The 22,037-nt window shown below is 45.5% G+C and overlaps 1 protein-coding gene across 2 annotated transcripts in view; it reads right to left on the bottom strand.

Annotated features, from left to right (window-relative positions):
• The window catches only part of AHCYL2 (adenosylhomocysteinase like 2), a 96,722-nt gene that overhangs the window by 46,014 nt on the left and 28,671 nt on the right, over positions 1-22,037 (bottom strand). The window contains exon 1 of one of the 2 annotated variants that reach the window (XM_020812465.3): positions 1,948-2,566. The exons of the other annotated variant lie outside the window; for it this stretch is intronic. Within the exon in view, the coding sequence (XP_020668124.1) occupies positions 1,948-2,004 (57 nt within the window). The 5' untranslated portion in view covers positions 2,005-2,566. Of the gene's footprint in view, positions 1-1,947; positions 2,567-22,037 lie in introns of those variants that run through there. 2 annotated transcript variants of the gene reach the window in all.

The raw sequence follows: 22,037 nt of genomic DNA on the forward strand, positions 1-22,037 counted from the left end.
TAATGATAAAATGCTGCAGTAATCTACAGTAATAGCCGCCTTGGGTCCCCTTATCGGGAGATACATTACAAAACGCAGCTAGGAAATTTCTGGCTATTGTCTCTGATTAGAGGCATGTTATCCCAGTTTCGGAAACCAAGCTCCCTGCTTTGTTTGTCCAGCCCTCAGGGAAGACTCTGGGGCTTGCCTTCAAAGCTCTGAACAGTTTAGGGTCCGGAGGCCCATACGCAGAGCCAAACTTCTTCACCCGCTCCTTCCCTACACAGAAGCCCCGTTACGCACCCCATCCCCATTACGTTCAGGAGATTATACTGACCCTTTCAAAGAGGATTTTCAAGATTTTGGGTTGGCTACAGGACATTTTCCTTTCCCTGAACGTCCTTAAGTAAAATTATCTTGGGGTATAAAGCTGCTGTGTTTGGGTTTTTTTTTAACCACATTATCCACATCAAGTGGATTTTCTGCAAGTTCATGGTATTGGATTATTTGATGACCTAAGAGATCTTTTCTAACGCCAGGATTTCGACCTCAGCAGGCTACAGAGGGAATAAACCAATGGGCTCTGTTAGTGAAAGAACTCCAGTGAAGCCAAATCTTCGTTAGGTCTAGATGCATATACTGTAAACATCTCTTCCTGCCCTCTAGTGTCCCCTCTTTCATGTCTAACACACAAGAAGTAACTAGCCTTAAAAATATATTAGAAGAATTTCAGACACACATGTATGATGAAGACAGGGGCAAAGGATATACGGACAAGTTAGTTGCACAAGTAACCTTATAGTTACTCATTTATCCATCTTGCTTGTGTCGGAGAATTACACCTCCCTTAAATTGCACGAGTCTAAGCAGCACAGTTTTGGGGATACATTGATTTTTTTAAGAGAGAGAGAATTTGGGGGGGTGGGAAGAGTTTTGCACATATTTTGAACCAAACGGGGATTGGAGTCTCTAATCTCAGTGTGTTGTTGAAGGAAGACGTGCACAGGAAATCCTTCCCGGTTCCAGAAATAAAAGGGAAGGGAATGAGGAAGAATGTTGCATAATTGTAAGAAAAGGTAAAAACCAAAGTAGATTGATTCCTAGAGGAATCAAACTAGATTTGACTCCTGAGGTTGGGAAGGTTGGTTTGATTGATATATATACCGCCCCGTATAACTCTGGGCAGTTTACAAGTTAAAACTTACAGCTTGTTGGATAAAGGCGCTCACTTTCCCAACAAACAGGCCTTTTTTTGGGGGGTGAACCTTGAAATTCCCAGCTTGTCCTTGAGGAAAGTACTGAGCCCTGGCAAAGAAATATATTGCTAGAATCCACTACTCAAATGGCTAGGGGTCAAGAAAATCTACCTGAGAGGTTGACGCATTTACAAAGGAATCGGCCAGCACAAAAATCTGTGGTTCTTGCAATCAGAAACATTTTTTTAAAACCCTCTCATCCCCCAGGCCACCTCCACAATTGCTGTGGCACAAAATTGGTGTGAACGTCCTCCTGCGCACGCTTTGCGGAAATAAGCAGGAGCCGAGCAAGAGCGTACAAAAAAACATTGCTCTGGAGCAAATTCTTTCTGGTGGACGGCACTTTGAGGATCAGGTCTATCCATCCTCCAGCTCCTTAAGTCTTTTAACGGGGCTCCAAAAAAAAAAAGTATTTGCTATCTGTGTGCCCGAATCAAATGACATGAAAAGGGGAAGGAAGGAGTGAGAGAGGTGGAAAGCAAAGAAAAAAATAATAGACCTCCTTCTACAGATGGACTCGAGTCCTGACAGCGGTCTATTTGTAGACCAATTTGGGCAGTAAAGAAAAATACACACCAGTACTACAGCCCTTTTGCACGGGATAGAACTCTAGCCAACAACCATGGACCAAGGAATGGTGCAACTAAATTTGGTTGCAACCAAGGCCTTTCTGGGTCACTTGCAAAAGAAAGTTGACCAGCAGGTCACTCACCATCCAGTCTGGCATGTGGAAAGCTGAGGCACCTGTACTGTTCTCCCACTTCTCCATCACTGACACTTCGTGAAAAGTCAGTTTTGCTGCAGTTATGAGCGGGCGGCGTTGATTTGGACTGGCAAGGCTGAATTTGCTGCATGCAAGAGTGGATGCAGGTGCTTGCAGGAGGAATTCACAGAGGCTGCAAATTGTGTTCAGGGGAGTGTTCTCTCTCTCCCCAAGCCGTAGACGGAAGAGTTGGCTTCCAAAGAGAGTGTGGCTTCTTCCTGCTGCAAATAAAAATCCTTTTCTCTTGCTAGAGCTTTAGGTCTTCAAGCATCCCCTACCAAGGCCACTCTGCGCTGACCTGGCTCAGACTGGCTGCACGCTACGCTCGAAGCACTTACCACCAGCCTATGTACCTCCAACTGATTACGTCACCCAAACCACTGATACTGGGAATCAATAAGGCTCAAGGTCAAGGAGGCGCTTTTTAAACACGCATTGCTCCATACATGTCTTCCCACATGTAGCTTTGCAACTTGATGGCATTAAGAAGTTTAAGGAACTGAAGCAAAAGACCCCCACAGGATTTTCCAACGGCCAGCCAAGTACACCTGGCATGAGATCAGCAAAATAGCATTTAAAATTAACTTCTGAAGGCCTTGACTTTTGGGAGAACTGCAAAGCTATTATTCCCAGCAGGTATTCCCACTGTTCGCTTGCCTGTGGCTCCCTCTGTCGGGCAGCGGTGCAAGGGGAACGGGCGCCAAACCATCGCCAGCAGAGGCTCGGCTCAGCATCCTCGTTTGCAAGTTCGCAGAGTGTGTGCGGCCAGGAGGAGCTGGTGGCTCTGCACTCTACTCTTTAGAATATATATTTAAATTGTATTTTAATTGTTTTATATCTTTTTTTTACTGTAATTCAATTGCTGTAAGCTGCCCAGAGACCTTTGGGTAGTGTGGGTGGCATAGAAGTTAAATAAATAAAATAAAACCAGACATGCCAAGGGGCCTCAGCCAAAAAGAAGTCAGACGCCCCTGCTTTCAAAGTGGGAAAGCCACCGTTCTCCCCCCTCAAAAGTATGCACCTGCAGGCTCTGATCCACCTCAGCTTCATGGACAGGAACAATTGTCCTAAAATAGCTTCTGTGCCTAAATTTAGCTTGCTAGAATCAGATCTGACGTGGATGTTATTTCATTTGAATGGGGATGTTATTCCTTTTCACAATAGCATCTGCCCAAAGCCTTATGGGGCAAATGGATAAATGTAGTTTATATTATATAAATTCATAGAAGAATGTAAGGACCTACGCAATCCACCCACCACCTCTGATCAGGAATCTCACCTTTCCTCTCTTAATAATCCTGAGAACCCAGAACCCTGATAAAAGGAGCACCTGCCTCCTTTTATCATGCCAACTTTGATAGCTTCCCGTTGCTCAGGCTTTAGTTCAAGACTCCTGAGAAAGCAGAAAACCTTATCTTCACCCCTCAAGTCATAAGGAGACAGACTTTCACCTTAAAGTGAAATTCAATGGCCTTATCGGGCTCCTGCTGAATTTAGGCCAAAGAACACTCCTATAAAATCAATACCCGGCCTGAAGTTTTAAGATCACAACATGGTTTGCAGATCACCCAGGAATGTTTTTTTTAAATTATTTCATAACTACTCAACTGCTGGATAGCTCTGTAGTTTAGGTCTCTGGGTGTGGAGCTAGAGGTTGGGAGTTCGATTCCCCATGGGGCCTTCTTGATAGAGGCTGGATTCAATGATCCAGAGGGTCCCTTCCAGTTCCGACATGATGATGATGATGACGGTGGGCCATGGTCAGGGTGGCCGTGCATGGCCAAGCACACTTCTGCTCCAAAACTATGTAAAGCAGGGCAGGCAGGAAGCCACGGTTCAGAGACAAATCTGGCAGAATCACACCAATGCCTTCTGATACGCAGACAATAACAGGAATCAGAGCAAAACCACACCTTTAACAAGGCTGCACTTCTAACGGGGCTGCAACTGGCTTACATATGATCTGAACTAAATTTTATTCCAGCTTCTCTAAGGTGGGGTTTCTCATGCTTCTGTGTGGCTCCACTCCCCCAGCCAAAAAAAAAAGAGAAAAAAAAAAGAACCATGGGCTTTGATCTAAGGTGCGGGTAAAGTATTCAATGACTCACAGCTACAGTATTGATCTAACCCATTCAGGGCATTCAAATCAAGAGTGCCCAGAGGTGAAATCTGAAAATGACCATCTCTGACCAGAATCTTCAACCCACATTTACAGAATGTACTCTAGTCACTACAATGCATCTAGTCACATTTTTGGAACTATTGTGTGTTTTCCATACCACCTCCCAGTTCTGTAATGCCCAGTCAGATGAAAGCCCTGAATGGTTCGGGACCTGCTTCCAAAGAGGCCTGCCTGTCGTACCTGAGCATCCGAAGCAGGACGGCCAAGCCACCTGAGAGAGGCCTGGAGAGACAAAACAAGAAACCGGGGCTTCTTGGTGCCATCTGCTCTCCACCTGACCCCTCTGCTGGGGATTTTCGAGAAACTAAAAACCTGGTTACTCTGGCAGGCATTCTGCCTATGGAGCCCTCCAAAACCGAAGCAAACAGCTTATAATAAGACCGATTACCACCCATTCAAACGTTTTAAGTATTTTAGAATCTATTTTACAGCTGTTTAAGTACTGTTATTCATTTTGGGGTGGAGGTTGGGTTTCTTTGCTGTTTGTCTGAACTTCATAATGCCTGTATTGTATTGTAAACCACTGAGAGTTGCCACTGGCCCAGGGGAGTATATAAATCAAATAAATTATTCAATAAAATAAACAAACACATGCAGAGTGAAAGGCTAGCTTAGGTGTGTGAGATATATTGTTGTTGTTTAGTCCAACCATCTCATCCTCTGTCATCCCCTCTTGCTCTTGCCTTCACCCTTTCCCAACATTAGGGTCTTTTCCAGGGAGTCTTCTCTTCTCATGAGATGGCCGAAGTCTTGGAGCCTCAGCTTCAGGATCTGTCCTTCCAGTGAGCACTCGGGGTTGATTTCCTTCAGAATGGATAGGTTAGATCTCCTTGCAGTCCAGGGGACTCTCAAGAGCCTCCTCCAGCAACACATTTCCTTCACACCTGGACAAGACAGAGGTCTTGAGGGTGGGTGGTCCTTCCATCAGCAGTTTGGGTGACTCCCTTTCTTTTGGGGGGGTCGACCCTCACCCTCACCGCAAAGAGCGAGTTTCGCAGCTTGGGGATACATCTGGACCCGATGCTTACCATGGAAACCCAGGTAGCGTCTGTGGCCCGTTCCACCTATTTTCACCTATGGCGGATTGCCCAGCTGCGACCATATCTTGATGGGAGGGGGGCCTCACTACTCTAGTCCATGCGCTCGTAATCTCGAGATTAGACCATTGTAACACACTCTACGTGAGGCTGCCGTTGGGATTGATGCGGAAACTTTGTCTAGAGGGTCAGGGTATAAGTCCAAATAAAGTAAAAGTAAAGTAAAACAGGTTTGTTCTCCTTGTGGTCCAGGAGATTCTCAAAAGTCTCTCTCTCTCTCTCTCTCTCTCTCTCTCTCTCTCTCAAACACCTGTCTTCAGATTAACAAATGCTCATGAAGGGCACTAGGGGGAGCTGTGAAACCACAGCAATCATCATCTTCACCAGCTCAGCCACATGTGGGCTGTTTTGAAAGAAAGACAGTGGAATGAAAAGCAGGGCCCTTTGGTGAGCCAGGAACTGACTAATACATTGCCTGCAGCACCGCTGCTTTCAAACTCATCTGCATTTTATTAGTCTCTGCCAAAGCCTTTGAGCGATTCATCATCATGAGCAGCGATGGGTTGAATGAGTCCAGCACAAGGAAGAAAAGGTTGAGCCGAAGACAGGAGTCCTGGGGTAACTGCCGTTTTATCTGAAGGCGTTGGTAAAAGAGGCCAAATTGGGAAGAGCCTTGTTTAAAACCCAGAACTGCCCCTGGGCCCTGGGGAGTTTCTGCACCTCGCCCACTATCCACGGGGATTTACCTAAGATGATCCCCATGAAAAGGAGACATAGTGTTGGAATGGGAAATAAATATCAAGCCACTGGGCTAGGCCATTCATTCTGGCTCCTGCTTTTAGGTCCTCTCTGCAAAACGTGGGTGGATCTTCCCCGTTTTCAGTGTCCCTGAGTCAAAGAAATTGTGTTTTCCTTTAATCTGCTGCAGCTAGACCTCACCTGGAATGCTGCACCCTCTTCTGGGTACCTGTTTAGGAAAGATGTCCAGAGGAGAGGGCAACCCAGAAGGTGAAAGGTCTGGAAAGCAAGAACATGCCAGACCCAAAGTCTCCGTGGGGCTCAGGAACGATCGAGTGAGCCAGATGTACTTAAGAGAGATGAAGGGGGGTGACAGGATCGCCATTTTCAGATTTACAGAGGACTGCTATATGGAAGATGGGACAAGCTAGTGCTCTAGAGGGCAGGCCTCAAAGCAATGTATTCAGATTACAACAAAGGACATTTCAAGTTAAGATAAAGAAGAGTATTCTGATAGAAAGAGTGGCTGAACGGTACAAGGGACTGTCCTCAGAAAGCGGTGGATTCTCCATCATTGGAGGTTTTTAAACATAGGCTGGAAAGCGTCCTGCCAAGAATGGTTGAACTGCAGCTTGCCAAAGGGCAGATGATGGGACAAGATGATCCTTGAGGTGTCTCCCAACAATGTATACAGTTCTTGAATTCTATGAACACATTATAAAAAGTGGGATGCACATTTTAAAAAATTATAAATATAATTGCTGACGTAGAAGAGAGTCCCCTGGACTGCAAAGGGAACAAACCTATCCATTCTGAAGGAAATCAACCCTGAGTGCTCCCTTGGAAGGACAGATCCTGAAGCTGAGGCTCCAAGACTTTGGCCATCTCATGAGAAGAAAAGACTCCCTGGAAAAGATGCTGATGTTGGGAAAGAGTGAAGGCAAGAGGAGAAGGGGACGACGGAGGACGAGATGGCTGGACAGTGTCATCGAAGCTGCCAACATGAATTTGACCCAACTCTGGGAGGCCGTGGAAGACAGGAGGGCCTGGCGGGCTCTGGTCCATGGGGTCACAAAGAGTCGGACATGACTTAACAACTAAACAACAACAACAACAAGAAAAAATGTCAAATACAAGCCACCCTTCAGGCTTAGCTTGCTATCTTGTCGAATGATAGAAACATACCCCTTTCAAAATGTCGCAAAGACAAAAGAGATCGTAATCGACCTCACAAACGCAATTAGACTATCAGTGATTTTAACGCAAGTTCAAGAACTCAGAATATTAGCACCCTTAAACAAATTCCTACATTTCAGGGAAACCCCATTTCAGAGCTTCCTAGAAAATCAGTGCTGATACAAGTAAGAACCAAAACCAACCAGATCATGATGGCTTTTTCCACTTCCCCTCAAACGCGCCCAGAACGCCTGGCTTTGCGGTCAGGAATATCACAAGCTCCAAAGCTGTGAAATGCAAACCCCCAGGCTCTGTAAATGTCCCTCTGCTAACTGCGCACAGAATGGATTTATCCCTTCTAAAAGTAAGCAGTGCGTAATATTATATGACATACTCAAACTGCTACGCCAAGTTCAAAGGAATTTCAAAAACAGCTATTCGTGGGATTAGGGTGTCTAATTGGCATTCGAGAAGTCTTCTTCAACTGTGACTCATGAAAACACTCATATCTCCTCTGAAAGCCCACCAAGCCACCCCCGTGCCATATGCTTGATCATAATGACAATCTTTCCTTCTTCCTCTCTGAGGAACAGACAGTGAATCCTGAACTTAACAGTTCCCCTGGCACAGCTTTCATTCCGGACGAGTCAAAACCAGCCGTGGATGGAAGTGCAAAGCAGCAGCTTTCTGCGAAATCGGTGCCTTAAGAATCTCCACATTCTCGGGAGGGGTGTGGAGAAGCAGCCTCTAAAAACACAGGGAATGCGTGCTGAAGCCTCCATGAAACTTCTGATCAAAGATTTGCCTTCAAGATGCCGGGCAGATTGCCAAATTTTTCCATTTACCTCACTAGCAAATGCAACACTGGAAACAGTAATATTCAAAAGTCAGTGGGAGAACACTTTAGTTAGTCTCCCGAAAGGGTCTCTGACTTACAGACACCCACCCTCGAACAACGGCAAAGATAAATTTCAAAGGGAAATGTTGAATAATAATACCTAAAGAGCAACCGTTTCGTCTAATTTTCGTCCCCGCTGCATGAGAGCCTCACCCTGTATGCACACGGGGGGGGGGGGGAGGGTTGCATCCAAAATCCAGAAGCAAATGAGCATGGATGCTGGTGGCCGCTGCCCAGCACCAATGGAAGAGGTTCAACTATATCACTTTTGGCTTGAACAGGGGACAGGGGCTTTTATCTCATTACATGCCTCAATCAGCTCATGTTTCAATCAGTTCATCCGTACAGGTTTGTCTGTATTACTACCCATATTTTTGTATGTTTACGAGGACGGTTTGGATATTTTCCTCCTTGCAAATCCTCTGCCTCCCTCCCATGACTGCTACAAACCTCAAATGAACGATAAGGCCATATTTCCCATCTTAAAGGTACAAATCTGCTTCTCTGTAGTCAAAATTAATGGTCACTCCATGATCTTTGAAAGACTCTGAGCAACCCCATTAAGACACCCGTCTGTCAACACCCAATGATTGTCATCAATCTCCAGAGGCCACTGATGGACAGAGTTGGGCACATGGACACGAACTGATGGTTTAGTGGTTTGTTCATGGGTCAAAGAGATGTTTAGCACTTCCAAGTCCCGCCTCCTCTGGGCGAGAGCACCCATTCAGAGGCAGTGCCCAGACAAGGCAGGTCTTGAAGCACCGAACACCTGTTGAACTGATAAATGAACCATCAGTTTGTGCCCACCTCTACTGAATGATCACTACTTTTTGCGTTTCTGTTGCATTGACCTTTCATACTCTAGCCCTCCTCAGTATAAATGCCTGTCTACGGAGGCTACACTCTCTGCATCCGCAGGTAAGGTAAAGGTAAAGGTTCCCCTTGACATTGAGTCCAGTTGTGTCTGACTCTAGAGGGAGGTGCACATCCCCGTCTCCAAGTCGTACAGCCAGCGTTTTGTCCGTAGACAGTTTCCGTGGTCACGTGGCCAGCGCGACTAGACATGAAACGCCGTGACCTTCCCACCGAGGTGGTACCTATTTATCGGCTCGCATTTTTACATGTTTTCGAACAGCTAGGTTGGCAGGAGCTGGGACAAGCGACGGGAGCTCCCTCCGTCACGTGGATTTGATCTTATGACGGCGGGTCTTCTGGCCTTGCAGCACAGAGGCTTCTGCGGTTTAACCCGCAGTGCTACCACGTCCCCTCTGCATCTACAGAGCTGGGCTGTAATTCACAGATTGTTGCTGCTGTTATATCAGATAAAACTAGTTCATCTTTAATGTGCTACTACAAGCCTCTGTGTTATTTTTTGCTGCTGTAAGACTAACATGGCAATCCCCACCTGGAAATGACTAGCAGAGTTAAGGGAAACAAGGGAAACAATCTGCTGCTTGAGTGGTGTGTGGTGATGAGTGACAACAGTCTCACACCTTGAAAAAGCCAACTTGCCACCTGTTTTTGTATCAGCTAGAATCCAAAACCACAGGCAAAGTACCAATCTAGAAAACATCTAACTGTTTGGAAATTTCACCACCATAATGGTGCATATCTTTTTTTAAAATGGATAACGAAGTGCTCCTTCAAAGCACAAAGCACCATTTTTCGGCAAGGAAACTAACACAGAACTCACAAGAGCTGTGTATAAGAAAGTGTCTGTAACCACATCTTGTTCCAGAAGACCTTGCCATTTGGGAACTGGAGAAGGGCAGCCTAGGCAAAGTTACCCGATGCTATGAAACTGGATGATGACAGTCAGGACAGAGTTCACCAAGACAATGTTCCAGCTCTTGCCTTTGATAAAAAGTTTCATATTTTAAGAGACAAATGCTTACATCTGAAAAGCTAACCAAGAATGACAGCAAGGAAGTTCAGCATGCAATCTGTCCAAGGAAGGAAAAAAACACCTAGCTCAAAACTTGCCCTAAACACAGAGTTCAATTATTGTACAGACGCTGGACAAAAACACCTAAAGCATTCAAAGGCATCAGGGCTGGTGCAAGAATGGTATGAAAACAACCAGATGTGGCACGACAGGGAACTCTGGATGGCCAGTTCATTCATCAACATGTCACAATTACTTCTCCATTTATTCATATACTTTTATTAGTTACTGTACTTACTCACTCACTCACTCTGTATTCTGCTCCCATTAGGGCCAAGGCACTACTCTGGGCCATTACAACACATATAATAGAGAGAGAAAAATAAAGATAAAAACACTGAAAAGCAACAACAACAATAACTCTAGAAATAGATGACACAGACTAATTATATAAAACCAGAGTGGACAGAGGAAAAGGCCAGGGGGGGGAGGAGGTAGTCAGCTAGCGTTGGTGTGGAAAACTTCCCTGAAAAGGAAGATTGTATTCTGTGCATTATTAAAGGGGGGAGGGGGTTCAAGTGGATGTAGCTGCACAGACCTGGGCAAAATGCGGCCCTCCAGATGTTGCTGAACTGCAACTCCCAGCAATCCTTGCTATTGGCTGTGAGGGCCAAAAAAAAAAAAGGGACGTGGTGGCTCTGCGGGCTAAACCGCAGAAGCCTGTGCTGCTGGGTCAGAAGACCAGCAGTTGTAAGATCGAATCCACGCGACGGAGTGAGCTCCCGTCGCCTGTCCCAGCTCCCGCCAACCTAGCGGTTCGAAAGCATGCAAATGCAAGTAAATAAATAGCGACCACCTTGGTGGGAAGGTAACAGCGTTCCGTGTCTAAGTCGCACTGGCCATGTGACCACGGAAGATTGTTTTCGGACAAACGCTGGCTCTATGGCTTGGAAACGGAGATGAGCACCGCCCCCTAGAGTCGAACACGACTGGACAAAAATTGTCAAGGGGAACCTTTACCTTTACCTGAGTAGCAGGTCAGGACCCCACGGTATTGGACTCTGTGGCTCCACCTTCCTTTGTAGGCCATCAAGTTCATCATCCCACAAGTTTTGAACACCCAGAATTGTTCATTTTAGAATAGCAAGGAATATGCAAAGCAACTTTTAAAGGGCATCTGAAATTCTCCCTATCCAAGCACTGATCATCACGTAAGGAAGGGGCTTTCACCCAGAAGACAAAGGACAGTGGCGCAAACTGAACAGAAGGACCCTTAAGTGTTTTACCCAGAGACGCATTTCACCTGCTTTTTGCTTCCGACGGTACAAATTCATGGGGCTACACTTGTATGAGCAACCCCCATGTTAGGCAATGGGCCCACCCATAGCCCACCAATTTTTCTTCTTCTGGGGTACAACCAGATATAGCCCCCAGCCTTGTTGTCCAAGTACCTACAAAGTAGGACAGTAAGGGCCCACCCTCCCCTGGGAACTTTAATGCCAGGCCTTCTTCGGCAGTGAAACCTCGACTGCTGTACTCTGCTGGAGAGAGAGAGAGAGAGAGAGAGAGAGAGAGAGAGAGAGAGAGAGAGACGTTCTAAATTAACACACCGACAAAACTATGCTCTTCCGGACAACACAACAATTTCTGAATATGGGAACCAAGAGACAGACACTTTTCCAAAGCACAATGATATGCTCTTCTCCAGTATTTGCAAAGCATTCAGCACTTTGAGTATCAGTGCTTCAGCCTAAGTGTGGGTTGCTGGCAAGCCAAAGGGTGGTTTTGGCTGGTAAAGAAAGACCAAGAAGGGCAGAGGCTGCCAGCAGGGATTTTCCTGTAGTGGCCCCGGAAGCCATGTTCCACAGTGACAAGCAGCTATTATCTTTCTTCTTCTTTAACTCTTTTTATACTTCCACTCACCGTACCAGATACACAGGGGTCTAATTACCTGGATTTAACAGGAGCAAATGTTTCGGTGGGGTGTGTGTGTCTCTATGGGTAACTGTATAACCCTCTCTTACATTGAAAGTGGGAAGAGGGGCATTTAGTGAGCATTAAATCAAAGAGACAAGATTGGAGAAAGAGGGGGTTCTCAAAAATGGCTGTTTCTTATCCCCAGGGGGCTGGAGTCAGCGGAAGCGTGAAAGGATGGACTAGTGGAAAGGAAGCCAGCACCCACAGCCTCCTAGAGCCCCCAAATGACCATGGTAGCGGGCAGTGACACTCCCCCCCCCCCATTTCTTTCTTAAGAGTCACCTCCTAAGAATGCTTTAGCTGTGGGTTTGCATCTTTCACAAGGGAGGAATTCAATAACCCTCAGGGTGTCTTCCAGCTTTATGGCTCTATGAGTTTTCTTCTCCTCAAGAACAGATATAGCCCAGCCAATCCTGCCCTCTTAATATGGCATATCAAAAGGATAATCACCATAAAGAAGGCTGACCACCGAAGAACTGATGCTTTTGAATTGGTGTGCTGGAGGAGGCTCTTGAGAGTCCCCTGGACTGCAAGGAGAACAAACCGATCCATTTTGAAGGAAATCAACCCTGAGTGCTCCCTGGAAGGACAGATCCTGAAGCTGAGGCTCCAATCCTTTGGCCATCTCATGAGAAGAGAAGACTCCCTGGAAAAGACCCTGATATTGGGAAAGTGTGAAGGAAAGTGTGAAGGCAAGAGGAGAAGGGGACGACCGAGGATGAGATGGCTGGACAGGGTCACCAAAGCGACCAACATGACTTTAACCCAACTCCGGGAGGCAGCGAAAGACAGGAGGCTCTGGTCCATGGGGTCACGAAGAGTTGGACCGACTTAAGGACTAAACAACAACAAAAGAATAATCTAGTTTTGTGTTTTGCAAATTGCTCAGGAGTCTATGACAATGGCTCCCAAGTCATGACCCCCTTTTCATAATAGACAAGTAACCCACAACCCCTCCACCACCAAGGAAGGAAGCCATGTAACAAGAAACAGACAGGAGCTCAAAAAAGAGAAAGCAAGCCTGTGCACATACACACACACATAGTGGAGCCACAGGAGGAAGAGGGAAGAAGGGCAGGCAGAGGGAGGGACAGAGATGAGCTCTAGGAGAAGAGAGGGTGAGACAGGAGGATGTCCTGCTGGGTCAGGCTGGCCTTTGTGATGCAAAGCCTGGCAGCCTTTTTTTCCTCTGGGCAGAGGCAAGCAGGCCCGACAGGGCAAGGCCATGTTAGACCCTTCTTAGGTATTCTAAGCAAAAGCTCTCATTCGTGAATCGGCTTTTTATAAAAAGCTGACTGAAAAAGAAATCAAGGTTGACAAGAATAATCAAAGGTTTTTAGTCTCAGACAGGGACAAGGGGAGGATCAAAAGGCAGAAACAGAAGAAAAAAGAAGAATGCCAAACTGGCAAGAGGTCCCCAAGCCCTTTTCGGTTCAAGAACATCAACCCGAGGCCTCTAAAACCAGCTCTGAAGCTGAGAGCCAACTTGTGGGTGCAGGGAGGGGAAGAGTCATTTAAGAACACGCTGAATAATAACCTCAAGGAAGATGACTACAGCATCTGCGTGATGCACGCTGCTTAGCAGCTGACTGTGAGCATGAAACCGCAGTTGCTCATCCCTCCCTCTCATGCAAATAAACAAATCAGCACCAATAAAAGCAGAATTTCTCACCCCGCTTATGTTAAGATGTTAACATTAGCCCTGTTTGGCCACCTAGGTTGTGCCACTGGGGTCTTCCGTGCTATTCTTATCAGCCTGGGCTTAACTGGGCTTATGTCAAGTAAGCTGCATCCTTTGGGACCTATAAAGCTGCCAAAAGTGGCCAGGAGGTCCATAATGCAAGTCACACATTATCGCCAACAATAGCAAGCTGGATGTATGTATATAATAGGCATGCATTTTGCATGCATTGGGCAGAAAATCATAACAAAGATTTTAAAAAAATCAAAATAACAATTATGAAGGGAGGACATCCTGGAACATCTCTCTGAAAAGCAAAGGTTTTATATTCTTGCTCAAGGTCAGGAGGGTGGGGACCTGGTGCACCTTCACAGGCCTGGTATTTCACAGGATGGAGAAGTCCTGGCCCCTGGGGTCAAGGACTGCCTGGCCTCCCCTGGGATGGACACCCACAGGATCAAAGCTTGGGGGTTACGGGTGGCACAGGTGATCGGTCTCAGGGAGAGGTGCCCCAACAAGTACCAAGGTCCCAAACCGCTCAGGGCTTTAAATGTCAGCATGAGTACCTGGAATGTGGAATGAAAGCATAAAGGTAGCAGTGCAGGTGAGCCAGGACCAGGGATATACCTACGTACCTATCTCAAGGTTTCCCAAGACCAACCAGACGGCCACATTTTGCACCTGCTGTAAACTTCCGTACCACCTTCAAGGGCAGCCCCACATAGAGAGCATTGCAATCGTCAATCTTTGAGGCTACCAACACCATGAACCAGTGTTAGCAGGAACCTCCTAGGCGGGCACAGGACAGGGGTAAAAGAACAGGTGGTATTGGAGCTGATACGGTGTGGAACAAGAGACTGGAGGAAATGGTCATAATTCCAACGTGGGAAGAGTCTCAAGGCCTCGTTTCACAAGAGGATGGGGCAATGCGTAAGGGGCACAGCAAAAAAGGGGAGGCTAATGGCAATGCTTGTCTATCTGGGCATTTTCAAGGTACACAAAGCACAGCTCCGGAGTAAGCTCCATGGCCACAGCACTTCTTCCTGCTCAGCCTCATGGAACATTTTTCCCCGACTGCAAAGCACAGCTCAGTTCTATGCCAGGTTGCGTACAACTCAAACACACTATTCCTCCTTATTTGTGAGTAGGAATGTGATGCATCAGAATAGTTTTGAAAGTTAAATATTAGTTGTAGAAGCGGTAGCTGTGTTATGTCTGTGCAAGCCTTATAGGTGAAAACAAATAAAGAATAAAGAGTTTTTAAAAAGACAGAAATGCGGTAGCCCCTTAAAGACTTTATCTTTTATATATTTTTAATGTGAGCTTTCATGGACAAGTCCACTTCATCAGACAAGGGGACAGATCCACTTCATTACATCTGATGAAGTCAACTTGTCCATGGAAGTTCACATTTAAAAAATATAAAAGCTAAGTCTTTAAGGGGCCACCACACCTTTGTCTATTTTTACTTTTAATTTTTATTACGTATTAGAATATTTCTAAATCAAAAGACTCAATATTCATTGTCTATGCGCCTGTACAGGTCTCTCCCATAAGCTGACAGCTTCTGGAGGATAAATTTGGACCAGGTGGAATTTTAACTCCCATCACTGTTGATGACACTCTTGAACTTTGCTTTCCTATCAGGCAAGTTGGCATGCATGAATATGAGCCCAAATTGTGCAACTGGCGAAGATGGAGAACTGAACAAACTGTGTTTGAAATGGTATCTATGCTCTGGAGGAGAGGGCAGAAGCCTGGCTTCAGTGGGAGGATCTGGCCCAGTGCCCCACAAGCCTTCCCAAACAGCTGCTTCTAGGAGCCATCTGACACTGCCTGAGTTTTCATCAAGGAAGTCTGAAAACTCCAAGCATGACATTTAAGTAAGAGCCATTCCTGCAAAATTGCAGCACCGTCCTAAATGGACATAATCAGCTCTACTAGGATTAGAAACCTTGCATGTGGAAATCCTTGGAGAATGGATTTCTAGGCTGGCACTCAGCTTCTACTTTCAGAGGACCCGGTCACAGAGAGGTTTCTATTTGCATTCAGGCCAAAGCTCCTCCCCAGGCTTCTGGACAATCTGCAACTAAATCAGATCTCCGGGCCCTTCTCCAAACCAGCCTGGTCAACAATAGAGTTTAAGGGCCAGGCTCCTTTTACTGCTATGGCAACAAAGACTATGGGAGTTTTAAGAAAGTTTGTCCAGGACTAGTTTTGGACACTATAGTTAATGTCTGTTTAAGGTCCCCTAAGAGTTTTAGCTGCCGTGTGTATTCACACAGTTCACTGTTACAACACATCGCATAGAACCATATAATTGTTTAATTAATTGTTTAATGTTATGATGTCTTTATGTTTTTTATGATATTTTATGATATTTGTAAGCCGCCCCAAGTAAACTGTGTCTAGGGGGGGCGGGGTATAAATCTAATGAATGAATGAATGAATGAATGAATGAATGAATGAATGAATGAATGAATGAATGAATGAATGAATGAATGAATGAATGAATGAATGAATGAATAGTTGTAGGGTTAGAAGGGACCTTGGAAGTCTTCTAGCCCAACCCCCTGGGGCCCAAGCTAGGAGACCTCAGACCCTCCTGGACCGATGGCTGTCCAATCTTTTCTTGAAAACCTCCATCAATGGGGCACCCACCACATCAGGAGATGAGCTGTTCCACCGCTTGATGGTTCTCACCATCAGGAAATTCCTCCTTATTTCCCGGTTGGATCTCCCTTTAATGAGTTTCTACCTGTTGTTTCTTGTCCTACCTTCGGGCGCCATGGAGAATAAATGGATGCCCTCTTCCCTGGGGCAACCCTTCAAACATTGGAAGACAGCTATCATGTCTCCCCTCAATCTTCTCTTTGTTAAGCTTAACATATCTAGTTCCTTTAGTTGTTCTTCATTGGATTTAGTCTCTAGTCCCCGTATCATTCATTCATTCATTCATTCATTCATTCATTCATTCATTCATTCATTCATTCATTCATTCATTCATTCATTCTACTGCCCATCTAGCAAATGGTCACTCTGGGCAGTTTAGAACTATGACTATAACATTAAAGAAATAACATAATCAAAATGCAATTAAATTTAAGCAAAATCAAACTGAATTGCTAAACATTTGAAAGCAAGTTTATATATTTTGTACTTCTTTAAAATCATAGTACGTGGCATTGCATCACGGTTTGCAGAAAGATAGCTGTCGTAGCCTGTGACAGCAAAAACCAGAAGGAATATTTGCAGCAGCTTGAACTGTAACAGGTGATAACTGGCTTAAGCTGGTGACTACTGTATAGCCCATGTCTTCAGTGGCTGTTCAAACTGTCCTGACACTACTTTTACAGCCAAAAAGCAAGACAATTAACCAGTAAACACAGAAATTTAGCCTTGAATGATTGGGTTCAAGTAGAGCAGATCCTGCACTTACAACATAATTGGTTCCCTGATTATGCCTGTAAAGTGAGGGTTCCCACTGGCCTCAATGTTAAAACAGGGGTGGGGTCAGATCGAGAAGAATTTTCGTACCTTAGGAAATTAAACTTCTGCTGTCTTCTCCCTGTTCTACCTACTCTCTTCTGTTGGCTCGTCCTCTACATCCCACCTCCACTCCCTTTGTGCCGTTTTTGGTAATGTAAATGCACACTACCAGTTTCTGTGATCATCAAAGTGAGGTTTGGATGTTGGGAGGGAGGGCATTAGCTAACATTGGAACAGTTGTAAGAAGGGGAGCTTTCAAAGCAAGCTGTTATCGCCGGCTCTTCTCCCACCAGTATTTCAACCATGAACTCAACCAGGCAAGCAATGATCTCAGTGAGTACACTCATCTGTAAACGGAGAAGGAAAATTTGTTTTCAAAACAACTAGGTTAGCAAATTAAGGAATTAAGCTACTTTGGTCTTCAAAGCTTGGTAGAAATTAGATAATACAATTAATTAAAAAGAGAAAAACAAGGAGATTTTTTTTAAAAGAAAAAGTCTCACCCAACACTAGCCTAAGGACTTCAGGTGGATTACAACTACCAGGTAATAAAAAGATGTCCCCGTCCTAGAGATACACTCTGTTTAAATCACACAAGACCCACCTACGTGATCCTTAGCTCAGCTTCAAGGGAGTACTTTAGATCTGTCCATCAAATTAAAACCTTTCGTGTGCAAACAAACTTTTAAAACATGTCCAGCCACTCTCCTTCCAAATTTTCATCTTCCAGCACGGGTACTACCACTCTGTTTATCCGTCGCTCTCGTAAACCCCATTGCCCACAAAGCAAATTCTACCCCTAACCCTAACGTTAGGGTTCAGATCCCAGAACAAACGCATCTCCCTATACTGAGAAACCCAGGACCAAGTTACAGGCCACCTGGCTTGAAACTGAATCCTTCCGAGTCTTTGACCACGCATGTATAGACGTCTTCTGCTCTGGAGGTGCAGCGCCAGCTTCTGAGCAGCAGAAAGCCATCAGCTACGAAGGACAGGGCTAACTACTGTATTTCATTTCGAGGCACAGTGGTTGAACTGCAGTAGACACTCAAGACTCTGCTCATGACCTGAGGTCAATCCTGGGCTCAGGTAGCCAACTCAAGGTTGAGATCTATCCTTCTGAGGTGGGTAAACTGAGTAGCCACCTTGCCCGGGGGGAGGCAATGTTTTGGCTTTACATTGTGTAGTCAGCACAATTAAAATTGTAAACTGCCCAGAGAGAACTTGTAAGCAATATAGGGGCTTACACTATATAAGCGGCATACACCTTCGCTTTTTGCTTTGCCTTTCAGGATCGTTTGCATGTTGCAGCAAAACTAGCAAGCGGTGCCTGCACTTTAGGGACTAACGAATTACATTTGGCACAGGTTTTCTGTGGATGGCAGGACACTTCACTGGAGGCATCTGAGAGGACCGAGAGGCAGACAGTGACTTGGCCTGAGAGGATGGTCAAATGAAGAGATACAAAAATGACTCAGGAAATAAAAAAATAAAACCCAGATTATTAGAATGCTTTGACCATGTTGCCTTGGCTTCCAAGAAGGGAAGAACCAACAGCTCAAACTGGCTGAGGTAGCCTAGAGAAAAGAAAAACACTCAAGAGATCAAGTCGAGGCATCCCACTTCTTTCTACTGCAGCAGAGCTTCTACTGCATGACACCCCCTTTCAGGCAGGGAGACGTAGCCCGCTTTGGTTCTGAAAAGTCTACCCATAACTTTGTTGTTGTTTAGTCATTTAGTCGTGTCCGACTCTTCGTGACCCCATGGAGCAGAGCACACCAGGCCCTCCTATCTTCCACTGCCTCCAGGAGTTGGGTCAAATTCATGTTGGTCGCTTTGATGATACTGTCCAGCCATCTCATCCTCCGTCGTCCCCTTCTCCTCCTGCCTTCACACTTTCCCAACATCAGGGACTTTTCCAGGGAGTCTTCTCTTCTCATGAGATGGCCAAAGTATTGGAGCCTCAGCTTCAGGATCTTTCCTTCCAGTGAGCACTCAGGGTTGTTTTCCTTCATGATGGATAGGTTTTACCTATAATCAGGAATGGACCTATAACTAGGAGTGGGCAGTACTTGGGCTCACCAAGTACAGGTGGAATGCAACTCCCAACATCCCATATCCGTGGTTTGCTCTTAACTAGGGTTAAGAGAGGAGTAAGTGAGCAGGGTGGCAGCAGCCATGCAGGAAGGAGGACATTTGGGAGAGACTGGGCATGTTCCTAATAGTGGCTGGAGTTTACGGGAGTTGCCCTCAAACAACCTCTGGAGAAGCAAAGCTACCCAGTCCGCGGAAGCGTCTGCTTTGTTACTAGACTACTTTTCTAGGACAGCCCACCCGAAGAAACTGTCAGTCCTTTTTATTCAACAACCCCAAAAGGAGCAGGCGTGTTAGACTGTGCAAGCAAAACCCCAAGAGAGTTTCTCCGTTGTCCTAATACGCCGAATCCAAGGTGGAAAGGCATCCCAGCAACATTAAGCTCTGTGACTTCTGCAGCCAAAAATACAGGGTGAGGAAAGACCCTTCTCCGCCAGCCCTGACAAGAACCCTCCTGCTGCGATCTCAAGCCCAGAAACTCTCCGAGGGGGTTGGAAGCCTGTCTCTGGTTCACCGCAGCCAGCCTGGCTTCTCTGCCTTGCTCCCACGTGCACCAACCTGTCAGAAACAGGTCGCTTCACGTAGCAAACCATGCATGCACATTCCCCCCCCCCAGCAAACCACAGGGGCAAAAAGTGCCAGGGAATGGGTTGCATGGAATCAGATGACACAACTAGTTTCTACGTGCATCTGGGAGGGCTGCAGCTCGGAGTCTGCAACATGGGCGGGCAAGCGGGCTGAAAACGGCATGAAAGGTTCCCTAGGAAATCAGAACTGCTCTCCTCCGCCTCATACAAATGACAGCGCTGCCAACAGGCCAGAGAAAATGAAGTTAATGAGCAGGGCATTCATTCATCAGCAGACCTTGTTCTAGTCAAAGAAACAGCCTGGTACAGGGGTCAAAGATGGCCAGTCACTCACACCCACCCCACTCTCTCATGGGAACACGCGGAGATTAGATCACTATTTTAAATTCCAGAAGGGTAGCCACGGCAAGTCTCTCACAGCACACACAGACAGTTTCCTGGCACCTACAAGACTAGGAGCTATTATGCCCAAGGCTTTTGTGACCTAGAAGAATAATTCTTCAGGTACATTCGGTTGACAAGGTTGCGCCAATGACACATAGACACTACCCGAAGAACATGGGATTCTTCTGCTGGGGAACTCAACCAAGAGCCTGCGGTGGTACCTTCCTTTTCCTGACAGTCTGTGAGTCCATGTGTGTGTAGAAGAGAAACAAGATTTTACATGGGGACTCTGCATCCGGGTGGCTGAAAGTTACCTACTGAGCTAACAACTGTATACGTATCTCTTCCCACCCCCCTGCAAAAGTGGTATTACACAGCCAAGAGAAAGCAGCTTTTCTGGCCTCCCCCCCCCCTTATTCGTAAGGTTACTTAAGGATTTTGACAGGTTTGACATAAACCTGGAAGAATTGTTAATACAGTTTTGTGCTAAGCCATTGTAAAAGAGCAAAAACACTGTAAGTAATTGTAAGGATCCACACTAAGAATTGTAAGCCAAGTAAGAATTTATGCAGCTGGGGTAATACATGACTCGTATCAGCTGAGAAAGAAAACCTAGGATTGGCTAATCCTGGGATAAAGCAAGCAGACCCAGCACACATACTCTGTGGTGTCGTGGTGATGTGGTTGTTGTGGTGAAAAGTGCTGTATCGTCGTAGAGGAATCTTGGAGAAGGACTCTGACTGCTGGACTGAATTATATGGACTCTGATTGCTTAATTTGATTTACAAGGACTCTGCTCTGATTTATGCCTGAACTCTACTGGAATTGCCGTGTTAGAACACTGGACTAGAAATACAGTAAGGACAAAGCTGAATGTGTATGTATATATATCCTGCAAATAACCTGATTCAATGCAATTATTTCTGCTATCAATACTGTTTCCTTGCCTGTTAACTTCATAAGTCTGGGAAACTCTACTTATTGGTGTCACCTGGCACACCTGGTATACTGCAACTCTGTCAGATTTCTACTAGGTTACAGAGAATTTTCCAAAATCACAACTTTTCAGACACAAATCATAAGCAAGTTGTCAAGAAACGTCTGGGATGTGAGCATTGCACAAATAATTTTGAAGTAAAAAAATTGGTCAGCATTTTCTGGGAGATCATTCTGTTGATGATGATGATGGTGTCACTAACATTTTTAAGTGACAATGGAGATTTTTTCTGACAGTTGCTTTAGCTTGACTTGCTGAGGTTAAGGGACATAAAGATGCCTGCTGTGATCTCAAATTTAATGGAAATGGAAAGGTTAAAGCGACTGGATGAGAAAATACATCTTCTAGATGATGTGGGTGAAGAAAAAAAAGGGGGGGAGAAGAAGTATTAACCAACTGTTCATTATAAGTTACCAATACAGACTTTTAAAATTACAGCTACATCTAACTGGTACCTGACATATTACCAGATTTGAGAAGACCGCTAAACAATGAGAGAGCTTTAAAATAAAGTAATGTTAAATTGCTAACACTTTCACGTCTCAGCAAAGGAGAACATTCTGACATTTGAAGAGTCAATGGTTGTATTATGACATCTCGCAGGTTGGTGAAGACGGACTCCCACAAGCAGGAAAGGAAACACGGAGCACAGGCAGCGGGAGGGGAGCACATCGTGGAAAAAAGCTCAGGAGAAGAAATGGAGAAATGGCCAGGTTTAACTGGCTCAATCTCTGCTACTCAAGATCAGCTGTTTCTCTATACTGTACAGTATTAGTGATGATGGAGAATGCAGGTGTACATCAAGCTTCCAGGTAGCCATTTATGCAGGGAAGTAACTTGTCAGGCTTCCAACACGCTGGACGAGTAGCTTTCTCTTTTTTCAGAATGATTGCATGACTGATTTACGCAGC

Source organism: Pogona vitticeps, chromosome 5 (assembly GCF_051106095.1).
Source record: "Pogona vitticeps strain Pit_001003342236 chromosome 5, PviZW2.1, whole genome shotgun sequence".
In the NCBI taxonomy this organism is placed as follows: Eukaryota; Metazoa; Chordata; class Lepidosauria; order Squamata; family Agamidae; genus Pogona; species Pogona vitticeps.